A 27,574-nucleotide genomic window follows, 5' to 3' on the forward strand; every position below is an offset into this window, starting at 1 on the left:
ATCCAGATAGGCAATCTCGAAAAAATGTATCTTACCACAGGCTATCGATACAGACAGAGTCAGGGATGGAGAGGAAGGATTTTTGCCCAGGACGACCCCTCCAAGCGATCCTAGGCACTGGAGTTTCCCGGTCTTTCTGGACAAGAGCGAATTAGATGCTCCGAACTGAAACAGTAAAAGCATCTTCCCTCGGCGTGGCGGGCCTCCTGGCGAGACTTCACCATCTTTACCTGGTCTACCTGCATAGATTCAGGGATGGATGCCGAGGCAGGGGCTTATGGAGAGACTGGCCTTTGGAAGGTTGGTGCAAGGCGCAGAGATTTCCTCTCACGGATCACCTCCTTAGAACGCTCCTGAATCCTGATGTCGATACGTGTGGCCAAAGACACCAGGTCGTCCAGAGAGGTGGGTATGTCACAACCGGCTAGTTCATCCTTGATTCGCCCTGAAAGACCTTCTCAAAAGGTAGACACCAGAGCCTCGTTGTTCCAGGCAAGTTCAGATGCAAGGGTGCGGAAACGCACAGCGTACTGGCCCACCGTGAGGTTCCCTTGGCGTAGACGAAGAAAAGAGGAGGCAGTCGAGGATGTGCGGTTGGGCTCATCGAAAACCCTCCGGAAGGCCACAAGGAAAGCCTGGAGGTTGGACACCAGAGGATCCCCTCTCTCCCATAGGGAATTGAGCCACAGCAACGCCTCTCCGGTGAGGTGAGACATGACGGATGCCACTGTTGCCCGGTCAGAAGCGAACTGATGAGCCAGGAGCTCAAAGTGCAGCGTGCACTGGTTGATGAAACCCCGACATAGAGCGGGATCACCGCCAACGCGTGGAGGGGCAGATAGTCGGGGTCCAAAGCTGGATGCCACTCCGCCACTGGGTAGAGGTGCCGCCAGAGCGGATGCCGCTTGGTTAGAGGCGGACACAGCCTGGACGGACAGTGCATCCAAGCAGGAGTTTACAGTCCGCAGATAGGACAGAATTGTATCCTGTTGAGATCTCTGGCGGGAGACCTCTTGGTACAGGTGTGAGAGCGAGGGAGCCTGGGAGCCACCGGATTCCATGGCCTGTGCAACCTGTTACGGGTCCGGATGGTGGAACCACTGTGCCGTGGTACAAGGAGGGACCAGAGGGGCGTAACTAAGGACCCACCTGGACCGACCCTGGCTACACGGCGGCTTAGTCGACTCCGTGAGCCAAGGAGGGACTGGGAAGGTGGACCAGGTGCCACTCTGGGACCGACCTTGAGAGAGCAGGTGACTCCCAAGGGATTGGCAGCCGAAGCGGACAGGCACGGCAGATGGTCTGGCAGATGAGCACGGCTGGTAGGCAGGCAGGTAGTGCAGGAAGACTGACAGACTTGGCTGATAGACAGGCTGGCGGGCATGGCTGATAGACAGGCTGGGGGGAACGGCTGATAGACAGGCTGGCAGGCAAGCACTGGGACCCGAGGGCTGGAGAGAGTGTTAGAAATACAAACTACAACATTGCACAGGCACCTCCATTTTGGAGGAGGTGCCTTATATAGCAGATGTCCTCCGGCCATTGGCTGGGGACATTTTAGGAGAGCGCGTGCGGCCCCTTTTAGAAACAGGGAGCGCGCCTGCGTGCCCTAAGAACAGTGCCCGAGGATGTGCGCGTGGTGCGCGTAACCCGGGCAGACTTGGCGTGGGAGCAGGAGGGAGGAGCGGAGGATGCCAGACCAGGGCTGCGGCGGTAAGAGGAGCGGCGTCTCTCCCGGGCAGGAGGCAGAAACACCGACGCTACATAACCAGAACCATCATCAGTAAATAAATAGGTTACTAGAACCAACATCAGTACATGAATACGACACCAGAGTCACCATCAGTAGATAAATGCATCACCAGAACTACCATCAATACATGAATATATCACCACAACCATAATCAGTACATGAATATATCACAAGAACCATGTCAGTAAATAAATGCACCAGTACCATCATTAGTACATGAATACTTCACCAGAACCACCATCAGTACATGACTACCATCACCAAGCTTAGTACAGCAATTAGTTGTAATGTCAAGTGAGGCCCATATACATTTGTATCTCATGAACCTACAACTCCCAGTATGTCTTTAACAATGGTAAGGAGATGCTAGGAGTTGTTGTTATCGGTCATTATCCGACTGCGGACCTTACAGGAAGCACAGTACCGATGAGACGTAGTTGGTATCAACAAGTAAACATTTACACCCAGGTACCTTATAGGTGACATTTTCTCTGATTTAGTTGTTTCTTTCCTTTCATTTCCATCTTGTCCAGATGCCATGATGACTTTTCAAATCAACAGCTCTTCTCTCCAGACTTACCTCTTCTCCTCTTCTGCAGCACATCCCACAGCCAGCCCCTCATAATATCCCCACATCGAGCCCCTCATAATGTCTACATAGCAAGTTCTCCATAATGTCTCCACATCCAGCACCTCATAATGCCCCCACAGCCCAGCCCCTCATAAAGCCCCCACATCCAGCCCCTCATAATGTCCCCACAGCCTGATCCTAAGTTACCTCCAGTATTATACTCCAGAGCTGCACTCACTATTCTGCTGGTGCAGTCACTGTCTATATACATTACATTACTGATCCTGAGTTACATCCTGTATTATACTCCAGAGCTGCACTCACTATTCTGCTGGTTCCGTCACTGTGTACATACATTACATTACTGATCCTGAGTTACATCCTGTATTATACTCCAGAGCTGCACTCACTATTCTGCTGGTGCAGTCACTGTGTACATACATTACATTACTGATCCTGAGTTACCTCCTGTATTATACTCCAGAGCTGCACTCACTATTCTGCTGGTGCAGTCACTGTGTACATACATTACATTACTGATCCTGAGTTACCTCCTGTATTATACTCCAGAGCTGCACTCACTATTCTGCTGGTGCAGTCACTGTGTACATACATTACATTACTGATCCTGAGTTACCTCCTGTATTATACTCCAGAGCTGCACTCACTATTCTGCTGGTGCAGTCACTGTGTACATACATTACATTACTGATCCTGAGTTACCTCCTGTATTATACTCCAGAGCTGCACTCACTATTCTGCTGGTGCAGTCACTGTGTACATACATTACATTACTGATCCTGAGTTACATCCTGTATTATACTCCAGAGCTGCACTCAGTATTCTGCTGGCGCAGTCACTGTGTACATACATTACATTACTAATCCTGAGTTACATCCTGTATTATACTCCAGAGCTGCACTCACTATTCTGCTGGTGCAGTCACTGTGTACATACATTACATTACTGATCCTGAGTTACATCCTGAATTATACTCCAGAGCTGCACTCACTATTCTGCTGGTGCAGTCACTGTGTACATACATTACATTACTGATCCTGAGTTATATCCTGTATTATACTCCAGAGCTGCACTCACTATTTTGCTGGTGCAGTCACTGTGTACGTACATTACATTACTGATCCTGAGTTACCTCCTGTATTATACTCCAGAGCTGCACTCACTATTCTGCTGGTGGAGTCACTGTGTACATACATTACATTACTGATCCTGAGTTACCACCTGTATTATACTCCAGAGCTACACTCACTATTCTGCTGGTGCAGTCACTGTGTACATACATTACATTACTGATCCTGAGTTACATCCTGTATTATACCCCAGAGCTGCACTCACTATTCTGCTGGTGCAGTCACTGTGTACATACATTACATTACTGATCCTGAGTTACATCCTGTATTATACTCCAGAGCTGCACTCACTATTCTGCTGGTGCAGTCACTGTGTACATACATTACATTACTGATCCTGAGTTACATCCTGTATTATACTTCAGAGCTGCACTCACTATTCTGCTGGTGCAGTCACTGTGTACATACATTACATTACTGATCCTGAGTTACATCCTGTATTATACCCCAGAGCTGCACTCACTATTCTGCTGGTGCAGTCACTGTGTACATACATTACATTACTGATCCTGAGTTACATCCTGTATTATACTCCAGAGCTGCACTCACTATTCTGCTGGTGCAGTCACTGTGTACATACATTACATTACTGATCCTGAGTTACCTCCTGTATTATACTCCAGAGCTGCACTCACTATTCTGCTGGTGCAGTCACTGTGTACATACATTACATTACTGATCCTGAGTTACATCCTGTATTATACTTCAGAGCTGCACTCACTATTCTGCTGGTGCAGTCACTGTGTACATACATTACATTACTGATCCTGAGTTACATCCTGTATTATACTCCAGAGCTGCACTCACTATTCTGCTGGTGAAGTCACTGTGTGCATACATTACTGATCCTGAGTTACATCCTGTATTATACTCCAGAGCTGCACTCACTATTCTTCTGGTGCAGTCACTGTGTACATCCATTACATTACTGATCCTGAGTTACCTCCTGTATTATACTCCAGAGCTGCACTCACTATTCTGCTGGTGCAGTCACTGTGTACATACATTACATTACTGATCCTGAGTTACATCCTGTATTATACTCCAGAGCTGCACTCACTATTCTGCTGGTGCAGTCACTGTGTACATACATTACATTGCTGATCCTGAGTTACATCCTGTATTATACCCCAGAGCTGCACTCACTATTCTGCAGGTGAAGTCACTGTGTACATACATTACATTACTGATCCTGAGTTACATCCTGTATTATACTCCAGAGCTGCACTCACTATTCTGCTGGTGAAGTCACTGTGTACATACATTACTGATCCTGAGTTACATCCTGTATTATACTCCAGAGCTGCACTCACTATTCTGCTGGTGAAGTCACTGTGTACATACATTACTGATCCCGAGTTACATCCTGTATCATACCCCAGAGCTGCACTCACTATTCTGCTGGTGCAGTCACTGTGTACATCCATTACATTGCTGATCCTGAGTTACCACCTGTATTATACTCCAGAGCTGCACTCACTATTCTACTGGTGCAGTCACTGTGTACATTACATTACTGATCCTGAGTTACATCCTGTATCATACAACAGAGCTGCACTCACTATTCTGCTGGTGCAGTCACTGTGTACATCCATTACATTACTGATCCTGAGTTACCACCTGTATTATACTCCAGAGCTGCACTCACTATTCTGCTGGTGCAGTCACTGTGTACATACATTACATTACTGATCCTGAGTTACCTCCTGTATTATACTCCAGAGCTGCACTCACTATTCTGCTGGTGCAGTTACTGTGTACATACATTACATTACTGATCCTGAGTTACATCCTGTATTATACTCCAGAGCTGCACTCACTATTCTGCTGGTGGAGTCACTGTGTACATACATTACATTACTGATCCTGAGTTACCTCCTGTATTATACTCCAGAGCTGCACTCACTATTCTGCTGGTGGAGTCACTGTGTACATACATTACATTACTGATCCTGAGTTACATCCTGTATTATACTCCAGAGCTGCACTCACTATTCTGCTGGTGCAGTCACTGTGTACATACATTACATTACTGATCCTGAGTTACCTCCTGTATTATACCCCAGAGCTGCACTCACTATTCTGCTGGTGCAGTCACTGTGTACATACATTACATTACTGATCCTGAGTTACCTCCTGTATTATACTCCAGAGCTGCACTCACTATTCTGCTGGTGCAGTCACTGTGTACATACATTACATTACTGATCCTGAGTTATATCCTGTATTATACTCCAGAGCTGCACTCACTATTCTGCTGGTGCAGTCACTGTGTACATACATTACATTACTGATCCTGAGTTACATCCTGTATTATACTCCAGAGCTGCACTCACTATTCTGCTGGTGCAGTCACTGTGTACATACATTACATTACTGATCCTGAGTTACATCCTGTATTATACTCCAGAGCTGCACTCACTATTCTGCTGGTGCAGTCACTGTGTACATACATTACATTACTGATCCTGAGTTACATCTTGTATTATACTCCAGAGCTGCACTCACTATTCTGCTGGTGCAGTCACTGTGTACATACATTACATTACTGATCCTGAGTTATATCCTGTATTATACTCCAGAGCTGCACTCACTATTCTGCTGGTGCAGTCACTGTGTACATACATTACATTACTGATCCTGAGTTACATCCTGTATTATACTCCAGAGCTGCACTCACTATTCTGCTGGTGCAGTCACTGTGTACATACATTACATTACTGATCCTGAGTTATATCCTGTATTATACTCCAGAGCTGCACTCACTATTCTGCTGGTGCAGTCACTGTGTACATACATTACATTACTGATCCTGAGTTACATCCTGTATTATACTCCAGAGCTGCACTCACTATTCTGCTGGTGCAGTCACTGTGTACATATATTACATTACTGATCCTGAGTTACCTCCTGTATTATACTCCAGAGCTGCACTCACTATTCTGCTGGTGCAGTCACTGTGTACATACATTACTGATCCTGAGTTACATCCTGTATTATACTCCAGAGCTGCACTCACTATTCTGCTGGTGAAGTCACTGTGTACATACATTACTGATCCTGAGTTACATCCTGTATTATACCCCAGAGCTGCACTCACTATTCTGCTGGTGCAGTCACTGTGTACATACATTACATTACTGATCCTGAGTTACATCCTGTATTATACTCCAGAGCTGCACTCACTATTCTGCTGGTGCAGTCACTGTGTACATACATTACATTACTGATCCTGAGTTACATCCTGTATTATACTTCAGAGCTGCACTCACTATTCTGCTGGTGCAGTCACTGTGTACATACATTACATTACTGATCCTGAGTTACATCCTGTATTATACCCCAAAGCTGCACTCACTATTCTGCTGGTGCAGTCACTGTGTACATACATTACATTACTGATCCTGAGTTACATCCTGTATTATACTCCAGAGCTGCACTCACTATTCTGCTGGTGCAGTCACTGTGTACATACATTACATTACTGATCCTGAGTTACCTCCTGTATTATACTCCAGAGCTGCACTCACTATTCTGCTGGTGCAGTCACTGTGTACATACATTACATTACTGATCCTGAGTTACATCCTGTATTATACTTCAGAGCTGCACTCACTATTCTGCTGGTGCAGTCACTGTGTACATACATTACATTACTGATCCTGAGTTACATCCTGTATTATACTCCAGAGCTGCACTCACTATTCTGCTGGTGAAGTCACTGTGTGCATACATTACTGATCCTGAGTTACATCCTGTATTATACTCCAGAGCTGCACTCACTATTCTGCTGGTGAAGTCACTGTGTACATACATTACTGATCCTGAGCTACATCCTGTATTATACCCCAGAGCTGCACTCACTATTCTGCTGGTGCAGTCACTGTGTACATACATTACATTGCTGATCCTGAGTTACATCCTGTATTATACCCCAGAGCTGCACTCACTATTCTGCAGGTGAAGTCACTGTGTACATACATTACATTACTGATCCTGAGTTACATCCTGTATTATACTCCAGAGCTGCACTCACTATTCTGCTGGTGCAGTCACTGTGTACATACATTACATTACTGATCCTGAGTTACATCCTGTATTATACTCCAGAGCTGCACTCACTATTCTGCTGGTGCAGTCACTGTGTACATACATTACTGATCCTGAGTTACATCCTGTATTATACTCCAGAGCTGCACTCACTATTCTGCTGGTGCAGTCACTGTGCACATACATTACATTACTGATCCTGAGTTACCTCCTGTATTATACTCCAGAGCTGCACTCACTATTCTGCTGGTGCAGTCACTGTGTACATTACATTACATTACTGATCCTGAGTTACATCCTGTATTATACTCCAGAGCTGCACTCACTATTCTACTGGTGCAGTCACTGTGTACATACATTACATTACTGATCCTGAGTTATATCCTGTATTATACTCCAGAGCTGCACTCACTATTCTGCTGGTGCAGTCACTGTGTACATACATTACATTACTGATCCTGAGTTACCTCCTGTATTATACTCCAGAGCTGCACTCACTATTCTGCTGGTGCAGTCACTGTGTACATACATTACATTACTGATCCTGAGTTACATCCTGTATTATACTCCAGAGCTGCACTCACTATTCTGCTGGTGCAGTCACTGTGTACATACATTACATTACTGATCCTGAGTTACATCCTGTATTATACTCCAGAGCTGCACTCACTATTCTGCTGGTGCAGTCACTGTGTACATACATTACATTACTGATCCTGAGTTACATCCTGTATTATACTCCAGAGCTGCACTCACTATTCTGCTGGTGCAGTCACTGTGTACATACATTACATTACTGATCCTGAGTTACCTCCTGTATTATACTCCAGAGCTGCACTCACTATTCTGCTGGTGCAGTCACTGTGTACATACATTACATTACTGATCCTGAGTTACATCCTGTATTATACTCCAGAGCTGCACTCACTATTCTGCTGGAGCAGTCACTGTGTACATACATTACATTACTGATCCTGAGTTACCTCCTGTATTATACTCCAGAGCTGCACTCACTATTCTGCTGGTGCAGTCACTGTGTACATACATTACATTACTGATCCTGAGTTACATCCTGTATTATACTCCACAGCTGCACTCACTATTCTGCTGCTGCAGTCACTGTGTACATACATTACATTACTGATCCTGAGTTACATCCTGTATTATACTCCAGAGCTGCACTCACTATTCTGCTGGTGCAGTCACTGTGTACATACATTACATTACTGATCCTGAGTTACATCCTGTATTATACTCCAGAGCTGTACTCACTATTCTGCTGGTGCAGTCACTGTGTACATACATTACATTACTGATCCTGAGTTACATCCTGTATTATACTCCAGAGCTGCACTCACTATTCTACTGGTGCAGTCACTGTGTACATACATTACATTACTGATCCTGAGTTATATCCTGTATTATACTCCAGAGCTGCACTCACTATTCTGCTGGTGCAGTCACTGTGTACATACATTACATTACTGATCCTGAGTTACCTCCTGTATTATACTCCAGAGCTGCACTCACTATTCTGCTGGTGCAGTCACTGTGTACATACATTACATTACTGATCCTGAGTTACATCCTGTATTATACTCCAGAGCTGCACTCACTATTCTGCTGGTGCAGTCACTGTGTACATACATTACATTACTGATCCTGAGTTACATCCTGTATTATACTCCAGAGCTGCACTCACTATTCTGCTGGTGCAGTCACTGTGTACATACATTACATTACTGATCCTGAGTTACATCCTGTATTATACTCCAGAGCTGCACTCACTATTCTGCTGGTGCAGTCACTGTGTACATACATTACATTACTGATCCTGAGTTACCTCCTGTATTATACTCCAGAGCTGCACTCACTATTCTGCTGGTGCAGTCACTGTGTACATACATTACATTACTGATCCTGAGTTACATCCTGTATTATACTCCAGAGCTGCACTCACTATTCTGCTGGAGCAGTCACTGTGTACATACATTACATTACTGATCCTGAGTTACCTCCTGTATTATACTCCAGAGCTGCACTCACTATTCTGCTGGTGCAGTCACTGTGTACATACATTACATTACTGATCCTGAGTTACATCCTGTATTATACTCCACAGCTGCACTCACTATTCTGCTGCTGCAGTCACTGTGTACATACATTACATTACTGATCCTGAGTTACATCCTGTATTATACTCCAGAGCTGCACTCACTATTCTGCTGGTGCAGTCACTGTGTACATACATTACATTACTGATCCTGAGTTACATCCTGTATTATACTCCAGAGCTGTACTCACTATTCTGCTGGTGCAGTCACTGTGTACATACATTACATTACTGATCCTGAGTTACATCCTGTATTATACTCCAGAGCTGCACTCACTATTCTGCTGGTGCAGTCACTGTGTACATACATTACATTACTGATCCTGAGTTACATCCTGTATTATACCCCAGAGCTGCACTCACTATTCTGCTGGTGCAGTCACTGTGTACATACATTACATTACTGATCCTGAGTTACCTCCTGTATTATACTCCAGAGCTGCACTCACTATTCTGCTGGTGCAGTCACTGTGTACATACATTACATTACTGATCCTGAGTTACCTCCTGTATTATACCCCAGAGCTGCACTCACTATTCTGCTGGTGCAGTCGCTGTGGAGTGTCAGGATGGGCTGCTGGTATACACTCATATATATATACTGTACTCTGTACTGGCTTCATGTGACTGCTCTGTCCCCGTTGTTCTCTTCTCCGGTCATTGGTATACACCCATATATATATATATATATATATACTATACTGTATACTGGCTTCATGTGACTGCTCTGTCCCCGTTGTTCTCTTCTCCGGTCATTGGTATACACCCATATATATATATATACTATACTGTGTACTGGCTTCATGTGACTGCTCTGTCCCCATTGTTCTCTTCTCCGGTCATTGGTATACACCCATATATATATATATATACTATACTGTGTACTGGCTTCATGTGACTGCTCTGTCCCCATTGTTCTCTTCTCCGGTCATTGGTATACACCCATATATATATATATATATATATATATATATATACTATACTGTGTACTGGCTTTATGTGACTGCTCTGTCCCCGTTGTTCTCTTCTCCGGTCATTGGTATACACCCATATATATATATATATATATATATATATATATACTGTAGTCTGTACTGGCTTCATGTGACTGCTCTGTCCCCGTTGTTCTCTTCTCCGGTCATTGGTATACACCCATATATATATATATACTATACTGTGTACTGGCTTCATGTGACTGCTCTGTCCCCGTTGTTCTCTTCTCCGGTCATTGGTATACACCCATATATATATATATATATATACTGTACTCTGTACTGGCTTTATGTGACTGCTCTGTCCCCGTTGTTCTCTTCTCCGGTCATTGGTATACACCCATATATATATATATACTATACTGTGTACTGGCTTCATGTGACTGCTCTGTCCCCGTTGTTCTCTTCTCCGGTCATTGGTATACACCCATATATATATATATATATATATATATATATATATATATATATATATATATACTATACTGTGTACTGGCTTCATGTGACTGCTCTGTCCCCGTTGTTCTCTTCTCCGGTCATTGGTATACACCCATATATATATATATATATATATATATATATATATACTGTACTCTGTACTGGCTTTATGTGACTGCTCTGTCCCCGTTGTTCTCTTCTCCGGTCATTGGTATACACCCATATATATATATATATATATATACTGTACTCTGTACTGGCTTCATGTGACTGCTCTGTCCCCGTTGTTCTCTTCTCCGGTCATTGGTATACACCCATATATATATATATATATATATATATATATATATACTGTACTCTGTACTGGCTTTATGTGACTGCTCTGTCCCCGTTGTTCTCTTCTCCGGTCATTGGTATACACCCATATATATATATATATATATATATATATATATATATACTGTACTCTGTACTGGCTTCATGTGACTGCTCTGTCCCCGTTGTTCTCTTCTCCGTTCATTGGTATACACCCATATATATATATATATATATATATATATATATACTGTACTCTGTACTGGCTTCATGTGACTGCTCTGTCCCCGTTGTTCTCTTCTCCGGTCATTGGTATACACCCATATATATATATATATATATATATATATATATATATACTGTACTCTGTACTGGCTTCATGTGACTGCTCTGTCCCCGTTGTTCTCTTCTCCGGTCATTGGTATACACCCATATATATATATATACTGTACTCTGTACTGGCTTCATGTGACTGCTCTGTCCCCATTGTTCTCTTCTCCGGTCATTGGTATACACCCATATATATATATATATATATATATACTATACTGTGTACTGGCTTCATGTGACTGCTCTGTCCCCGTTGTTCTCTTCTCCGGTCATTGGTATACACCCATATATATATATATATATACTGTACTCTGTACTGGCTTCATGTGACTGCTCTGTCCCCGTTGTTCTCTTCTCCGGTCATTGGTATACACCCATATATATATATATATATATATATATATACTATACTGTGTACTGGCTTCATGTGACTGCTCTGTCCCCGTTGTTCTCTTCTCCGGTCATTGGTATACACCCATATATATATATATATATATATATATATACTATACTGTGTACTGGCTTTATGTGACTGCTCTGTCCCCGTAGTTCTCTTCTCTGGTCATTGGTATACACCCATATATATATATATATATATATATATATATATATATATATATACTGTACTCTGTACTGGCTTCATGTGACTGCTCTGTCCCCGTTGTTCTCTTCTCTGGTCATTGGTATACACCCATATATATATATATATATATACTATACTGTGTACTGGCTTCATGTGACTGCTCTGTCCCCATTGTTCTCTTCTCCGGTCATTGGTATACACCCATATATATATATATATACTATACTGTGTACTGGCTTCATGTGACTGCTCTGTCCCCGTTGTTCTCTTCTCCGGTCATTGGTATACACCCATATATATATATATATACTATACTGTGTACTGGCTTCATGTGACTGCTCTGTCCCCATTGTTCTCTTCTCCGGTCATTGGTATACACCCATATATATATATATACACTATACTGTGTACTGGCTTCATGTGACTGCTCTGTCCCCATTGTTCTCTTCTCCGGTCATTGGTATACACCCATATATATATATATATATATACTGTGTACTGGCTTCATGTGACTGCTCTGTCCCCGTTGTTCTCTTCTCCGGTCATTGGTATACACCCATATATATATATATATATATATATATATATATACTGTAGTCTGTACTGGCTTCATGTGACTGCTCTGTCCCCGTTGTTCTCTTCTCCGGTCATTGGTATACACCCATATATATATATATATACTATACTGTGTACTGGCTTCATGTGACTGCTCTGTCCCCATTGTTCTCTTCTCCGGTCATTGGTATACACCCATATATATATATATATATATACTGTACTCTGTACTGGCTTCATGTGACTGCTCTGTCCCCGTTGTTCTCTTCTCCGGTCATTGGTATACACCCATATATATATATATATACTATACTGTGTTCATGTGACTGCTCTGTCCCCATTGTTCTCTTCTCCGGTCATTGGTATACACCCATATATATATATATACTATACTGTGTACTGGCTTCATGTGACTGCTCTGTCCCCATTGTTCTCTTCTCCGGTCATTGGTATACACCCATATATATATATATATATATATATATATATACTGTGTACTGGCTTCATGTGACTGCTCTGTCCCCGTTGTTCTCTTCTCCGGTCATTGGTATACACCCATATATATATATATATATATATACTATACTGTATACTGGCTTCATGTGACTGCTCTGTCCCCATTGTTCTCTTCTCCGGTCATTGGTATACACCCATATATATATATATATATATATATATATATATATATATACTGTACTCTGTACTGGCTTCATGTGACTGCTCTGTCCCCGTTGTTCTCTTCTCTGGTCATTGGTATACACCCATATATATATATATATATATACTATACTGTGTACTGGCTTCATGTGACTGCTCTGTCCCCATTGTTCTCTTCTCCGGTCATTGGTATACACCCATATATATATATATATATATATATATATATATATATATATATATACTGTACTCTGTACTGGCTTTATGTGACTGCTCTGTCCCCGTTGTTCTCTTCTCCGTTCATTGGTATACACCCATATATATATATATATACTGTAGTCTGTACTGGCTTCATGTGACTGCTCTGTCCCCGTTGTTCTCTTCTCCGGTCATTGGTATACACCCATATATATATATATATACTATACTGTGTACTGGCTTCATGTGACTGCTCTGTCCCCATTGTTCTCTTCTCCGGTCATTGGTATACACCCATATATATATATATATACTATACTGTGTACTGGCTTCATGTGACTGCTCTGTCCCCGTTGTTCTCTTCTCCGGTCATTGGTATACACCCATATATATATATATATATATATATACTGTACTCTGTACTGGCTTCATGTGACTGCTCTGTCCCCGTTGTTCTCTTCTCCGGTCATTGGTATACACCCATATATATATATATATATATACTGTACTCTGTACTGGCTTCATGTGACTGCTCTGTGCCCGTTGTTCTCTTCTCCGGTCATTGGTATACACCCATATATATATATATATACTATACTGTGTACTGGCTTCATGTGACTGCTCTGTCCCCATTGTTCTCTTCTCCGGTCATTGGTATACACCCATATATATATATATATATATATATATATATATATATATATATATATATATACTGTACTCTGTACTGGCTTTATGTGACTGCTCTGTCCCCGTTGTTCTCTTCTCCGGTCATTGGTATACACCCATAAATATATATATATATACTGTAGTCTGTACTGGCTTCATGTGACTGCTCTGTCCCCGTTGTTCTCTTCTCCGGTCATTGGTATACACCCATATATATATATATATACTGTACTGTGTACTGGCTTCATGTGACTGCTCTGTCCCCGTTGTTCTCTTCTCCGGTCATTGGTATACACCCATAAATATATATATATATATACTGTAGTCTGTACTGGCTTCATGTGACTGCTCTGTCCCCGTTGTTCTCTTCTCCGGTCATTGGTATACACCCATATATATATATATATACTGTACTGTGTACTGGCTTCATGTGACTGCTCTGTCCCCGTTGTTCTCTTCTCCGGTCATTGGTATACACCCATATATATATATATATACTATACTGTGTACTGGCTTCATGTGACTGCTCTGTCCCCGTTGTTCTCTTCTCCGGTCATTGGTATACACCCATATATATATATACTGTACTCTGTACTGGCTTTATGTGACTGCTCTGTCCCCGTTGTTCTCTTCTCCGGTCATTGGTATACACCCATAAATATATATATATATATACTGTAGTCTGTACTGGCTTCATGTGACTGCTCTGTCCCCGTTGTTCTCTTCTCCGGTCATTGGTATACACCCATATATATATATATATACTGTACTGTGTACTGGCTTCATGTGACTGCTCTGTCCCCGTTGTTCTCTTCTCCGGTCATTGGTATACACCCATATATATATATATATATACTGTACTCTGTACTGGCTTCATGTGACTGCTCTGTGCCCGTTGTTCTCTTCTCCGGTCATTGGTATACACCCATATATATATATATATACTATCCTGTGTACTGGCTTCATGTGACTGCTCTGTCCCCGTTGTTCTCTTCTCCGGTCATTGGTATACACCCATATATATATATATATATACTATACTGTGTACTGGCTTCATGTGACTGCTCTGTCCCCGTTGTTCTCTTCTCCGGTCATTGGTATACACCCATATATATATATATATATATATATATATATACTGTAGTCTGTACTGGCTTCATGTGACTGCTCTGTCCCCGTTGTTCTCTTCTCCGGTCATTGGTATACACCCATATATATATATATATACTGTACTGTGTACTGGCTTCATGTGACTGCTCTGTCCCCGTTGTTCTCTTCTCCGGTCATTGGTATACACCCATATATATATATATATACTATACTGTGTACTGGCTTCATGTGACTGCTCTGTCCCCGTTGTTCTCTTCTCCGGTCATTGGTATACACCCATATATATATATATATACTGTACTGTGTACTGGCTTCATGTGACTGCTCTGTCCCCGTTGTTCTCTTCTCCGGTCATTGGTATACACCCATATATATATATACTGTACTCTGTACTGGCTTTATGTGACTGCTCTGTCCCCGTTGTTCTCTTCTCCGGTCATTGGTATACACCCATAAATATATATATATATATACTGTAGTCTGTACTGGCTTCATGTGACTGCTCTGTCCCCGTTGTTCTCTTCTCCGGTCATTGGTATACACCCATATATATATATATATACTGTACTGTGTACTGGCTTCATGTGACTGCTCTGTCCCCGTTGTTCTCTTCTCCGGTCATTGGTATACACCCATATATATATATATATATACTGTACTCTGTACTGGCTTCATGTGACTGCTCTGTGCCCGTTGTTCTCTTCTCCGGTCATTGGTATACACCCATATATATATATATATACTATACTGTGTACTGGCTTCATGTGACTGCTCTGTCCCCGTTGTTCTCTTCTCCGGTCATTGGTATACACCCATATATATATATATATATACTATACTGTGTACTGGCTTCATGTGACTGCTCTGTCCCCGTTGTTCTCTTCTCCGGTCATTGGTATACACCCATATATATATATATATACTGTACTGTGTACTGGCTTCATGTGACTGCTCTGTCCCCGTTGTTCTCTTCTCCGGTCATTGGTATACACCCATATATATATATATATATATATACTGTACTCTGTACTGGCTTCATGTGACTGCTCTGTGCCCGTTGTTCTCTTCTCCGGTCATTGGTATACACCCATATATATATATATATACTATACTGTGTACTGGCTTCATGTGACTGCTCTGTCCCCGTTGTTCTCTTCTCCGGTCATTGGTATACACCCATATATATATATATATATACTATACTGTGTACTGGCTTCATGTGACTGCTCTGTCCCCGTTGTTCTCTTCTCCGGTCATTGGTATACACCCATATATATATATATATACTATACTGTGTACTGGCTTCATGTGACTGCTCTGTCCCCGTTGTTCTCTTCTCCGGTCATTGGTATACACCCATATATATATATATATACTATACTGTGTACTGGCTTCATGTGACTGCTCTGTCCCCGTTGTTCTCTTCTCCGGTCATTGGTATACACCCATATATATATATATATATATATATATACTGTACTCTGTACTGGCTTCATGTGACTGCTCTGTCCCCGTTGTTCTCTTCTCTGGTCATTGGTATACACCCATATATATATATATACTATACTGTGTACTGGCTTCATGTGACTGCTCTGTCCCCATTGTTCTCTTCTCTGGTCATTGGTATACACCCATATATATATATATACTATACTGTGTACTGGCTTCATGTGACTGCTCTGTCCCCGTTGTTCTCTTCTCCGGTCATTGGTATACACCCATATATATATATATACTATACTGTGTACTGGCTTCATGTGACTGCTCTGTCCCCATTGTTCTCTTCTCTGGTCATTGGTATACACCCATATATATATATATACTATACTGTGTACTGGCTTCATGTGACTGCTCTGTCCCCATTGTTCTCTTCTCCGGTCATTGGTATACACCCATATATATATATATACTATACTGTGTACTGGCTTCATGTGACTGCTCTGTCCCCATTGTTCTCTTCTCCGGTCATTAGTATATACTGGTGAAGCTTCTCAGTCTCCAGACTGGGGTGTTACTGAAAACCTCTGTCTAGAAAGACAAGAAAAATCTGAACTAAAACCATTCTGAACTTTTGGTTGCTTTTTCCATTACATCCGATCAGCCGAGGAATGGGATCATTAACTGGTCTCTTACTCCAGTCAGGGCTTTTATCAGAATAACCTTGTTACCAACTATCTGACCCCGCTGTCAGTGAATAGGATTATTGTAGGGAACCATACAGAAGGTTTGCTACAATTCCATCCTTTCTGGGAAGTCTCTGGGAGTTGTGCAATCTGTACTGATACATTGTAGCAAACTCTTAGGACAGGGGGAGACATGTGCTGTCTAGAGTGATCCATGGTGGGCGCTTCAGTCCTCCAGGTTGACAGTGTGTCTCTCTGACGCTGTGACGATCCAGACCCAGCGATTCTATCCACAAGTTAATATTTTTATTATTATGATTTTAGAGGTATTTGCCCGAGGCGGTCACATGAGGACGCACAGAGCAGCACCTGGTCCTGGGGGCTCCGCAGAAACTTGTTCTCTGTACATTGTGCACATCACACGGAATCGGAGGTCGCACACGACCCCGAACGGTTCAGAGCACGTGTACAGCTACAATCAAAATGTTTCCCCCCCCCCCTCTGATTATAAATCGGGTTCAGTAAAAGTTCGAAACTTGTTGCTGTTTGCAAATAAACCAATGAAACAAGAACAATGTAAATATCTGAACACAAGTGGTTTCTCCAAATCCACCACAAAATGCCACCTTTACTAATACCTTCAGTCTCAGGATTAAACCCCCCCCCTTCATGACCTTTATTAGCTAGTCAAGTTCCCCTGGCTGTTATAACCTGCTTCATAGCCAGAGACCAGCTTCTAGAAGCATTCCTGATGAATCTTGGCTCATTCCTTAAAAGCAATGGCTTCCAGGTCACTAAACTTCTTGGAATGTTAGGAGACTGGTCCAAAAATTGTACGACCAAGAAAGATGCAATATACAGCGACATTGAATGTTCCTAGAGATACAGCTATAAGCACATAGGAGCACCGGCTGCAATACCTGGACGTGGCAGGAAGAGGAGGCTGTCACTGGCTGCCACCAGATTTCTGAGGAGGCAGGTGCTCAAAAATCCTTGAGTTACTGCAGAAGACCTGCAGCCAAGTGTAATATGGTAGCAGGCACTGAGGTTTTAGCTTGCACAGTAGTAAGGCTTGTACTAAATGCTGAAGGCTTCCATGTCCAAACTCCAAGGCATCAATTCTACTGATCCAAAAGTACAAGAAAAGTCACTTCCAAAATGTTAAAATCACTAGAAATAACAACAGAAGTGGTTGGATTCTCTTCTGTGGAGCAATGGAAAAAAATGGAAGTTTCTGGGCCTATTGATCAGTAGTATGTCTGGAGGAGGAAAGATGAAGCAGAAGCTAAAAAGAACACCTTGCCTACAGTGAAGCACGGCGGGGGCTCGATGATGCCTACAGTGAAGCTTAGTGGTGGCTCGGTGATGTCTACAGTGAAGCTTAGTGGTGGCTCGGTGATGTCTACAGTGAAGCTTAGTGGTGGCTCAGTGATGTCTACAGTGAAGCTTAGTGGTGGCTCAGTGATGTCTACAGTGAAGCTTAGTGGTGGCTCGGTGATGTCTACAGTGAAGCTTAGTGGTGGCTCAGTGATGTCTACAGTGAAGCTTAGTGGTGGCTCGGTGATGGTTAGAGTAAAGCACGGCGGTAGCTCGGTGATGTCTATGGTGAAGAATGGCGAGAACTCGGTGATGTCTACAGTAAAGAATGGCGGGGGCTTAGTGATGTCTACACTAAAGCACAGCAGGGGCTCGGTGATGTCTACAGTGAAGTAGAGTGGGTGCTTGGTGATGACTACGCTGAAGCTTGGCGGGGGTTTGGTGAAGTCTACACTAAAGCACGGCGGGGGCTCAGTGATGCTTACAGTGAAGAATGGCGGGGGCTTTGAGGTCGAGTGAAGCATGGCGACGGCTCGGTGAGGTCTACAGTGAAGCATGGTGGGAGCTCGGTGATGTCTACAGTGAAATACGGCAGGGGCTCGGTGATGTCTACAGTGACGCATTGAGGTGGCAGTTTGATGGTTAAAGTGAAGCATGGTGGGAGCTCGGTGATGTCTATAGCGAAGAATGGCGGTGGCTTGGTGATGCTTACAGTGAAGAATGGCGGGGGCTTTGAGGTCGAGTGAAGCATGGCGACGGCTCGGTGAGGTCTACAGTGAGCAATGGTGGGGGCTCAGTGATGCTCTAAGGTTGGAAACCTACAACTTGTGAAGGACGAGATGGATTTATTCAAGTATCAGGAAATCCTAGGAGAAAATGTAAATGTCTTGTGAGGAACTGAAGCTTGGGTGTCATTGGACCTGGTGTCGCCAGGTGAAACATCTGGCTATACATCACGTCTGCAGCAGGTTATAACAGCCAGAGGAGCTGTAGTAAGTACTAAAGATGCTGGTCATCAAGGGATGAATGATTCTGAGGCTGCAGCAGTCAGTGTAAGTGGCATTTTACGCTGAATGTGGAGAACACTTGTTATATTCCTTGTGCGCTGATACTGGGGGTGGAGAGTTGAGACGGGAGATAACCGCGTGGACAGACAGATCGTATGCGGAGATGTATGAAATCCTATCTGTCAATGACTCCGATCTGTGGCAGGTACGGCATCCCGGCTGACATGGCTGCTATCTGTACCACCAGGTCTGGATGACAACTCCCAGCCTCCACTACTCCTGTGACTGATATCTGTCAGCTGCCGTCACAGTGTGATTACAGGCCTCAGTGTAACATCAATGACATGTTGGAGAGAGGGCTGTTACAACCTGCAACCGGCATCAAGATCAAAAGCAGCAAATTGGCCCTGAATGTGTGACAGGGTGTCAGCAGCGGATTAGGGTGATGTGTCACTCAGCGTGGCCAGCTGGGCGCTCTCCTACCGGCGGGCTCCCTGCGCCTCGCGCCTCCCTGCGCCTCGCGCCTCCGTCACACAGTGGATTCCGCTCTATTGTCCTGAAAGTGGATTATTCCAGAAAAATATCAGAACAAAGGATGAGTTATGAGCAACGGTGACCAGCGACCGAGACCCCGACCAATCATCAGTCCTAAGGTGAAGGGTCTCCGCCAACGCTGCAACAACCGCGCCAACAACGAGCAGGGAGATGACGCCCCAGCCTGAAACAAACTTCACAACTGTGACACCGCAGATCGTTACCTCTGTTACCGCAGATCGTTACCTCTGTTACCGCAGATCGTTACCTCTGTTACCGCAGATCGTTACCTCAGTCACCGCAGATCGTTACCTCAGTCACCGCAGATCGTTACCTCAGTCACCGCAGATCGTTACCTCAGTCACCGCAGATCGTTACCTCAGTCACCGCAGATCGTTACCTCAGTCACCGCAGATCGTTACCTCAGTCACCGCAGATCGTTACCTCAGTCACCGCAGATCGTTACCTCAGTCACCGCAGATCGTTACCTCAGTCACCGCAGATCGTTACCTCAGTCACCGCAGATCGTTACCTCAGTCACCGCAGATCGTTACCTCAGTCACCGCAGATCGTTACCTCAGTCACCGCAGATCGTTACCTCAGTCACCGCAGATCGTTACCTCAGTCACCGCAGATCGTTACCTCAGTCACCGCAGATCGTTACCTCAGTCACCGCAGATCGTTACCTCAGTCACCGCAGATCGTTACCTCAGTCACCGCAGATCGTTACCTCAGTCACCGCAGATCGTTACCTCAGTCACCGCAGATCGTTACCTCAGTCACCGCAGATCGTTACCTCAGTCACCGCAGATCGTTACCTCAGTCACCGCAGATCGTTACCTCAGTCACCGCAGATCGTTACCTCAGTCACCGCAGATAGTTACCTCAGTCACCGCAGATAGTTACCTCAGTCACCGCAGATAGTTACCTCAGTCACCGCAGATAGTTACCTCAGTCACCGCAGATAGTTACCTCAGTCACCGCAGATCGTTACCTCAGTCACCGCAGATCGTTACCTCAGTCACCGCAGATCGTTACCTCAGTCACCGCAGATCGTTACCTCAGTCACCGCAGATCGTTACCTCAGTCACCGCAGATCGTTACCTCAGTCACCGCAGATCGTTACCTCAGTCACCGCAGATCGTTACCTCAGTCACCGCAGATCGTTACCTCAGTCACCGCAGATCGTTACCTCAGTCACCGCAGATAGTTACCTCAGTCACCGCAGATAGTTACCTCAGTCACCGCAGATAGTTACCTCAGTCACCGCAGATAGTTACCTCAGTCACCGCAGATAGTTACCTCAGTCACCGCAGATCGTTACCTCAGTCACCGCAGATCGTTACCTCAGTCACCGCAGATCGTTACCTCAGTCACCGCAGATCGTTACCTCAGTCACCGCAGATCGTTACCTCAGTCACCGCAGATCGTTACCTCAGTCACCGCAGATCGTTACCTCAGTCACCGCAGATAGTTACCTCAGTCACCGCAGATAGTTACCTCAGTCACCGCAGATAGTTACCTCTGTCACCGCAGATCGTTACCTCTGTCACCGCAGATCGTTACCTCTGTCACCGCAGATCGTTACCTCTGTCACCGCAGATCGTGGCCTCTGTCACCGCAGATCGTTACCTCTGTCACCGCAGATCGTGGCCTCTGTCACCACAGATCGTTACCTCTGTCACCGCAGATCGTGGCCTCTGTCACCGCAGATCGTGGCCTCTGTCACCACAGATCGTTACCTCTGTCACCGCAGATCGTTACCTCTGTCACCGCAGATCGTGGCCTCTGTCACCACAGATCGTTACCTCTGTCACCGCAGATCGTTGCCTCAGATTCTTACCTTGGTGCCACTTTCTTTTCTGCACTTTTTTTTGTGATAGAAAATAGGATTCTGTCATTTTTGTACTAAAATCGTATAAATGACTAAAGCAAAAAAAAAAAAAGAAAGAAAAAAGCAACCTGACGTAAATGCATGAATAAATACCTTTTCCAATTTTTTTTAGTACTTTATTACATTTTTTTCTTTGGTTGATAAATGATGAAATGACGGCGTATTAGCGAGCAGACCCCAGTATAACACACTGATCATTCTCCGCTGACCCCACAGGTCTCCGCCACCAATCTATATATATGTGCTTATGGCCCCTAGATGGGCTCTGGAAGACTGATCCCTGGTCCTGATCTGCCCTAGTAAATAAGTGACCCCGGCTGTGGTAATTATAAACTCATGTGACAATTCCCGCCATTGTGCGAAGCAGGAGGAGTCCACAGAATAGCGCTCAGCACCACGGCCGGCTATATGATTTTGCTTTGGTGCCTCCCGACGCGCGCTCCTCTCACTATAAGTTGGTGTTTGTAGGTGTTTTGGGTTGTGCTGGGGCAGGGAATTGGCACTTTCCAATACTTTTCTTTTGGGATCATCTGTGAAGCTCCTCAGGAACTAATGATGTGGATGAATGTGAATGTGTCTCTGTGCTTTGGGCGTACGTTTAGTGCGGTGTACAAGGGTCCGGCTGTGGCCGGTGATTGCCCGGACGGTTACTATAAGGTCCTTGTGCTTTCTAGAAATGAATCGCCATGATATAAATCATAGAGACGATGAGCTCAGGAAGTGAGGGAAAGTGCTTGGGATGGAAGACTCCAGATGGTCGGCGGTGCGGACATCTCCGGACAGAGCGCAGGCTCCTCCATGACGCCACATTATCTCCGGGGAAGCCGTCATCAGCGCCAGTCAGATCCTGTCATTCAGGCCGCAGGGTGAAACGCAACTTGCTGTCAGGATAGAAAATCAGAAAAAGAAGAAAAGACGAGTGAAGGAAACGATAGGACTCCATCAGATCCTGAGACACCGAGCCGACGCACAGGAGTCACTATTAAAGGGCAGCTCTGCTCACACCGCAGCATGGCGGCAAACGTCCAGCCGGGGGCTTCTCACCAACAGCCAATGTGGCCACCATTACAGCTCGGCTTTCTACAGGCCCATCCACCCGGGACCAAAATCAGCAAATAAGTGATCGTAAGTAAGCTCCATAAAGCACGGCACCGTCCAGCTGAAGAACCAGCAAAACCTCTCCTCGGTGATCGGAACATCATCGTTATAAGCAGCACATCGCCCCATATACACGGATGTGCTGCCAACAATATGCGTGCGGTATGGGGACAGATTCATCGTATCGCCTATCGTTCTGTCTGCACGCAGCGTATACCGCCCCTGCACAACAGCGTATACCGCCCCGTGCCCACAGCGTATACCGCCCCGTGCCCACAGCGTATACCGCCCCGTGCCCACAGAGTATACCGCCCCGTGCCCACAGCGTATCCCGCCCCGTGCCCACAGCGTATACCGCCCCTGCACACAGCGTATACCGCCCCGTGCCCACAGCGTATCCCGCCCCGTGCCCACAGCGTATCCCGCCCCGTGCCCACAGCGTATCCCGCCCCGTGCCCACAGAGTATACCGCCCCGTGCCCACAGCGTATCCCGCCCCGTGCCCACAGAGTATACCGCTCCGTGCCCGCAGCGTATCCCGCCCCTGCACACAGCGTATCCGGCCCGTGCCCACAGCGTATCCCGCCCCGTGCCCACAGCGTATCCCGCCCCGTGCCCACAGCGTATACCGCTCCGTGCCCACAGCGTATACCGCCCCGTGCCCACAGAGTATACCGCCCCGTGCCCACAGCGTATCCCGCCCCGTGCCCACAGCGTATACCCCTCCGTGCACACAGCGTATCCCGCCCCTGCACACAGCGTATCCCGCCCCTGCACACAGCGTATCCCGCCCCGTGCCCACAGCGTATCCCGCCCCGTGCCCACAGCGTATACCGCCCCGTGCCCACAGCGTATACCGCCCCGTGCCCACAGCGTATACCCCTCCGTGCCCACAGCCTATCCCGCCCCTGCACACAGCGTATCCCGCCCCTGCACACAGCGTATCCCGCCCCGTGCCCACAGCGTATCCCGCCCCGTGCCCACAGCGTATCCCGCCCCTGCACACAGCGTATCCGCCCCGTGCCCACAGCGTATCCCGCCCCGTGCCCACAGCGTATCCCGCCCCGTGCCCACAGCGTATCCCGCCCCGTGCCCACAGCGTATCCCGCCCCGTGCCCACAGCGTATACCGCCCCGTGCCCACAGCGTATACCGCCCCGTGCCCACAGCGTATCCCGCCCCGTGCCCACAGCGTATCCCGCCCCGTGCCCACAGCGTATCCCGCCCCGTGCCCACAGCGTATCCCGCCCCGTGCCCACAGCGTATCCCGCCCCTGCACACAGCGTATCCCGCCCCGTGCACTCAGCGTATCCCGCCCCTGCACACAGCGTATCCCGCCCCGTGCACTCAGCGTATCCCGCCCCGTGCCCACAGCGTATCCCGCCCCTGCACACAGCGTATACCGCCCCGTGCACTCAGCGTATACCGCCCCGTGCACACAGAGGATTTGCTGCTGACTAAATGTGCTGATAATAGTGACGTCACACAGCGGCTACAGACTGCGGAGGTCTCGTCATCAGGCGCGGTATAACAAAGTATCTGAAGAAACACAAATACGGTATATCTGTGGTTTGTGAGGCTGCGGCTGTATAATGGTGCAGATCTGGGTGCGGCCATATTAAGGGTACAGGACAATAGTCGTAACCGGGGCGCTGATCTCTCCCAAATCGGGCACCTGTGAACATCCAGGACAAGAGCCCATCGGCCGGACCCCGGATGAGGAATGTGCGGGGGTGGGGAATGAGCTTCCATTTTAGGATTTGGAAACAAAACAAAAGAGGAGTCAGAGTGTGAGGAGCGGAGCGCACAATGCATCCTCAGAGCGGTGCGGGAACCCTGCATAGTGCTGCGTCCTCAGAGTGGTGCAGGGACCCTGAACAATGCTGCGTCCTCAGAGTGGCGCGGGGACCCTGCACAATGCTGCGTCCTCAGTGCGGCACGGAGACTCTGCACAATGCTACGTCCTCAGTGCGGCACGGAGACTCTGCACAATGCTGCGTCCTAAGAGCGGGGCGGGGACCCTGCACAATGCTGCATCCTCAGAGTGGTGCGGGGACCCTGCACAATGCTGCGTCCTCAGAGAGGCGCGGGGACCCTGCACAATGCTGCGTCCTCAGAGAGGCGCGAGGACCCTGCACAATGCTGCGTCCTCAGAGCGGGGCGGGGACCCTGCGCAATGCTGCGTCCTCAGAGCAGCGCGGGGACCCTGCATAATGTTGCGTCCTCAGAGCGGTGCGGGGACCCTGCACAATGCTGCGTCCTCAGAGTGGCGCGGGGACCCTGCACAATGCTGCGTCCTCAGAGCGGGACAGGGACCCTGCACAATGTTGCGTCCTCAGAGCGGTGCGGGGACCCTGCACAATGCTGCTTCCTCAGAGTGGCGCGGGGACCCTGCACAATGCTGCATCCTCAGAGTGGTGCGGGGACCCTGCACAATGCTGCGTCCTCAGAGCGGAGTGGGGACCCTGCACAATGCTGCGTCCTCAGAGCGGCGCGGGGACCCTGCACAATGCATCCTCAGATCGGAGCAGGAATCCTGCACAATGCTGCGTCCTCAGAGCGGCACGGGACCCTGCACAATGCGTCCTCAGAGCGGCGGGGGACCCTGCACAATGCATCCTCATAGAGGCGCGGGGACCCTGCACAATGCTGCGTCCTCAATGCTGCTCAGGACCCTGCACAATGCGTCCTCAGAGAGGCGCAGGGACCCTGCACAATGCATCTTCAGAGAGGCGCGGGGACCCTGCACAATGCGTCCTCATAGAGTTCTGGGGACCCTGAACAATGCTGCGCCCTCAGAGCGGCGCAGCGACCCTGCACAATGCTGCGTCCTCAGAGCGGCGCAGCGACCCTGCACAATGCTGCGTCCTCAGAGCGGCGCGGGGACCCTGCACAATGCTGCGTCCTCAGAGCGGTGCGGGGACCCTGCACAATGCTACGTCCTCAGTGCGGCACGGAGACTCTGCACAATGCTGCGTCCTCAGAGCGGTGCAGGGACCCTGCACAATGCTGCGTCCTCAGAGCGGTGCGGGGACCCTGCACAATGCTGCGTCCTCAGTGCGGCACGGAGACTCTGCACAATGCTGCGTCCTCAGAGCGGTGCGGGGACCCTGCACAATGCTACGTCCTCAGTGCGGCACGGAGACTCTGCACAATGCTACGTCCTCAGTGCGGCACGGAGACTCTGCACAATGCTGCGTCCTAAGAGCGGGGCGGGGACCCTGCACAATGCTGCGTTCTCAGAGCGGCGTGGGAACCCTGCACAATGCTGCGTCCTAAGAGCGGTGCGGGGACCCTGCACAATGCTACGTCCTCAGTGCGGCACGGAGACTCTGCACAATGCTGCGTCCTCAGAGCGGTGCGGGGACCCTGCACAATGCTGCGTCCTCAGAGCGGTGCGGGGACCCTGCACAATGCTGCGTCCTCAGTGCGGCACGGAGACTCTGCACAATGCTGCGTCCTCAGAGCGGTGCGGGGACCCTGCACAATGCTACGTCCTCAGTGCGGCACGGAGACTCTGCACAATGCTACGTCCTCAGTGCGGCACGGAGACTCTGCACAATGCTGCGTCCTAAGAGCGAGGCGGGGACCCTGCACAATGCTGCGTTCTCAGAGCGGCGTGGGAACCCTGCACAATGCTGCGTCCTAAGAGCAGTGCGGGGACCCTGCACAATGCTGCGTCCTCAGAGCGGTGCGGGGACCCTGCACAATGCTGCGTCCTCAGAGTGGCGCGGGGACCCTGCACAATGCTGCGTCCTAAGAGCGGGGCGGGGACCCTGCACAATGCTGCGTCCTCAGAGCGGCGCGGGAACCCTGCACAATGCTGCGTCCTAAGAGCGGGGCGGGGACCCTGCACAATGCTGCGTTCTCAGAGCGGCGTGGGAACCCCGCACAATGCTGCGTCCTCAGAGCGGTGCGGGGACCCTGCACAATGCTGCGTCCTCAGAGCGGTGCGGGGACCCTGCACAATGCTGCGTCCTCAGAGTGGCGCGGGGACCCTGCACAATGCTGCGTCCTAAAAGCGGGGCGGGGACCCTGCACAATGCTGCGTCCTCAGTGCGGCACGGGGACTATGCACAATGCTGCGTCCTCAGAGTGGCGCGGGGACCCTGCACAAT

The 27,574-nt window shown here is 47.2% G+C and overlaps 1 protein-coding gene across 3 annotated transcripts in view; it reads right to left on the reverse strand.

Annotated features, from left to right (window-relative positions):
• Positions 1-22,454: 22,454 nt before the first annotated feature.
• Positions 22,455-27,574, reverse strand: part of ANO7 (anoctamin 7) — a 110,296-nt gene continuing 105,176 nt past the window's right edge. For all 3 annotated transcript variants that reach the window (XM_073656135.1, XM_073656134.1, XM_073656136.1), the window contains one exon: positions 22,455-23,241. In XM_073656135.1, the coding sequence (XP_073512236.1) occupies positions 23,215-23,241 (27 nt within the window). In that variant the 3' untranslated portion in view covers positions 22,455-23,214. The remainder of the gene's footprint in view (positions 23,242-27,574) is intronic.

This window comes from Phyllobates terribilis, unplaced genomic scaffold, assembly GCF_046119375.1.
Source record: "Phyllobates terribilis strain yellow unplaced genomic scaffold, ASM4611937v1 Scaffold_12__6_contigs__length_324123572, whole genome shotgun sequence".
Lineage (NCBI taxonomy): Eukaryota > Metazoa > Chordata > Amphibia > Anura > Dendrobatidae > Phyllobates > Phyllobates terribilis.